At 44.6% G+C, this 336-nt stretch overlaps 1 protein-coding gene across 1 annotated transcript in view; it reads left to right on the top strand.

The window, feature by feature from the left end:
* The window catches only part of LOC119585572 (fidgetin-like protein 1), a 26,272-nt gene that overhangs the window by 14,670 nt on the left and 11,266 nt on the right, over positions 1–336 (top strand). The window contains exon 11 of the mRNA XM_037934238.1: positions 215–323. Within this exon, the coding sequence (XP_037790166.1) occupies positions 215–323 (109 nt within the window). The remainder of the gene's footprint in view (positions 1–214; positions 324–336) is intronic.

The following is a 336-nucleotide window of genomic DNA, read 5'->3' as shown; positions in this document are numbered from 1 at the left end:
ATACTTATCGCTCCCAGGTCAGCCTCCACCTACCTGTTCTTTGTCCATCAAAACATTTTCAGCTTCATTACCTCCACTCTCACCATTTTCTTATTATACAGCATCCCATGGTATAACGTACACTTGCCAGAGCCAGCCTCTTTCTACTTCATTATTGATCCCGAGTATCTAAACTGGTGCACTTTCCAATAAGCAGATACTTTGTTGTTAACAGGAAATAGTGGTGTGGCCCATGTTGCGTCCTGATATTTTTACGGGACTGAGAGGCCCTCCCAAAGGAATCTTGCTCTTTGGCCCTCCAGGTACAGGCAAGACCATGATAGGTAAGTTTGTTGC

Source organism: Penaeus monodon, chromosome 20 (genome assembly GCF_015228065.2).
Source record: "Penaeus monodon isolate SGIC_2016 chromosome 20, NSTDA_Pmon_1, whole genome shotgun sequence".
Taxonomy (NCBI): domain Eukaryota; kingdom Metazoa; phylum Arthropoda; class Malacostraca; order Decapoda; family Penaeidae; genus Penaeus; species Penaeus monodon.
The sequence above is the reverse complement of the archived record's forward strand: the minus strand, read 5'-3'. Positions and strand labels throughout refer to the sequence as shown.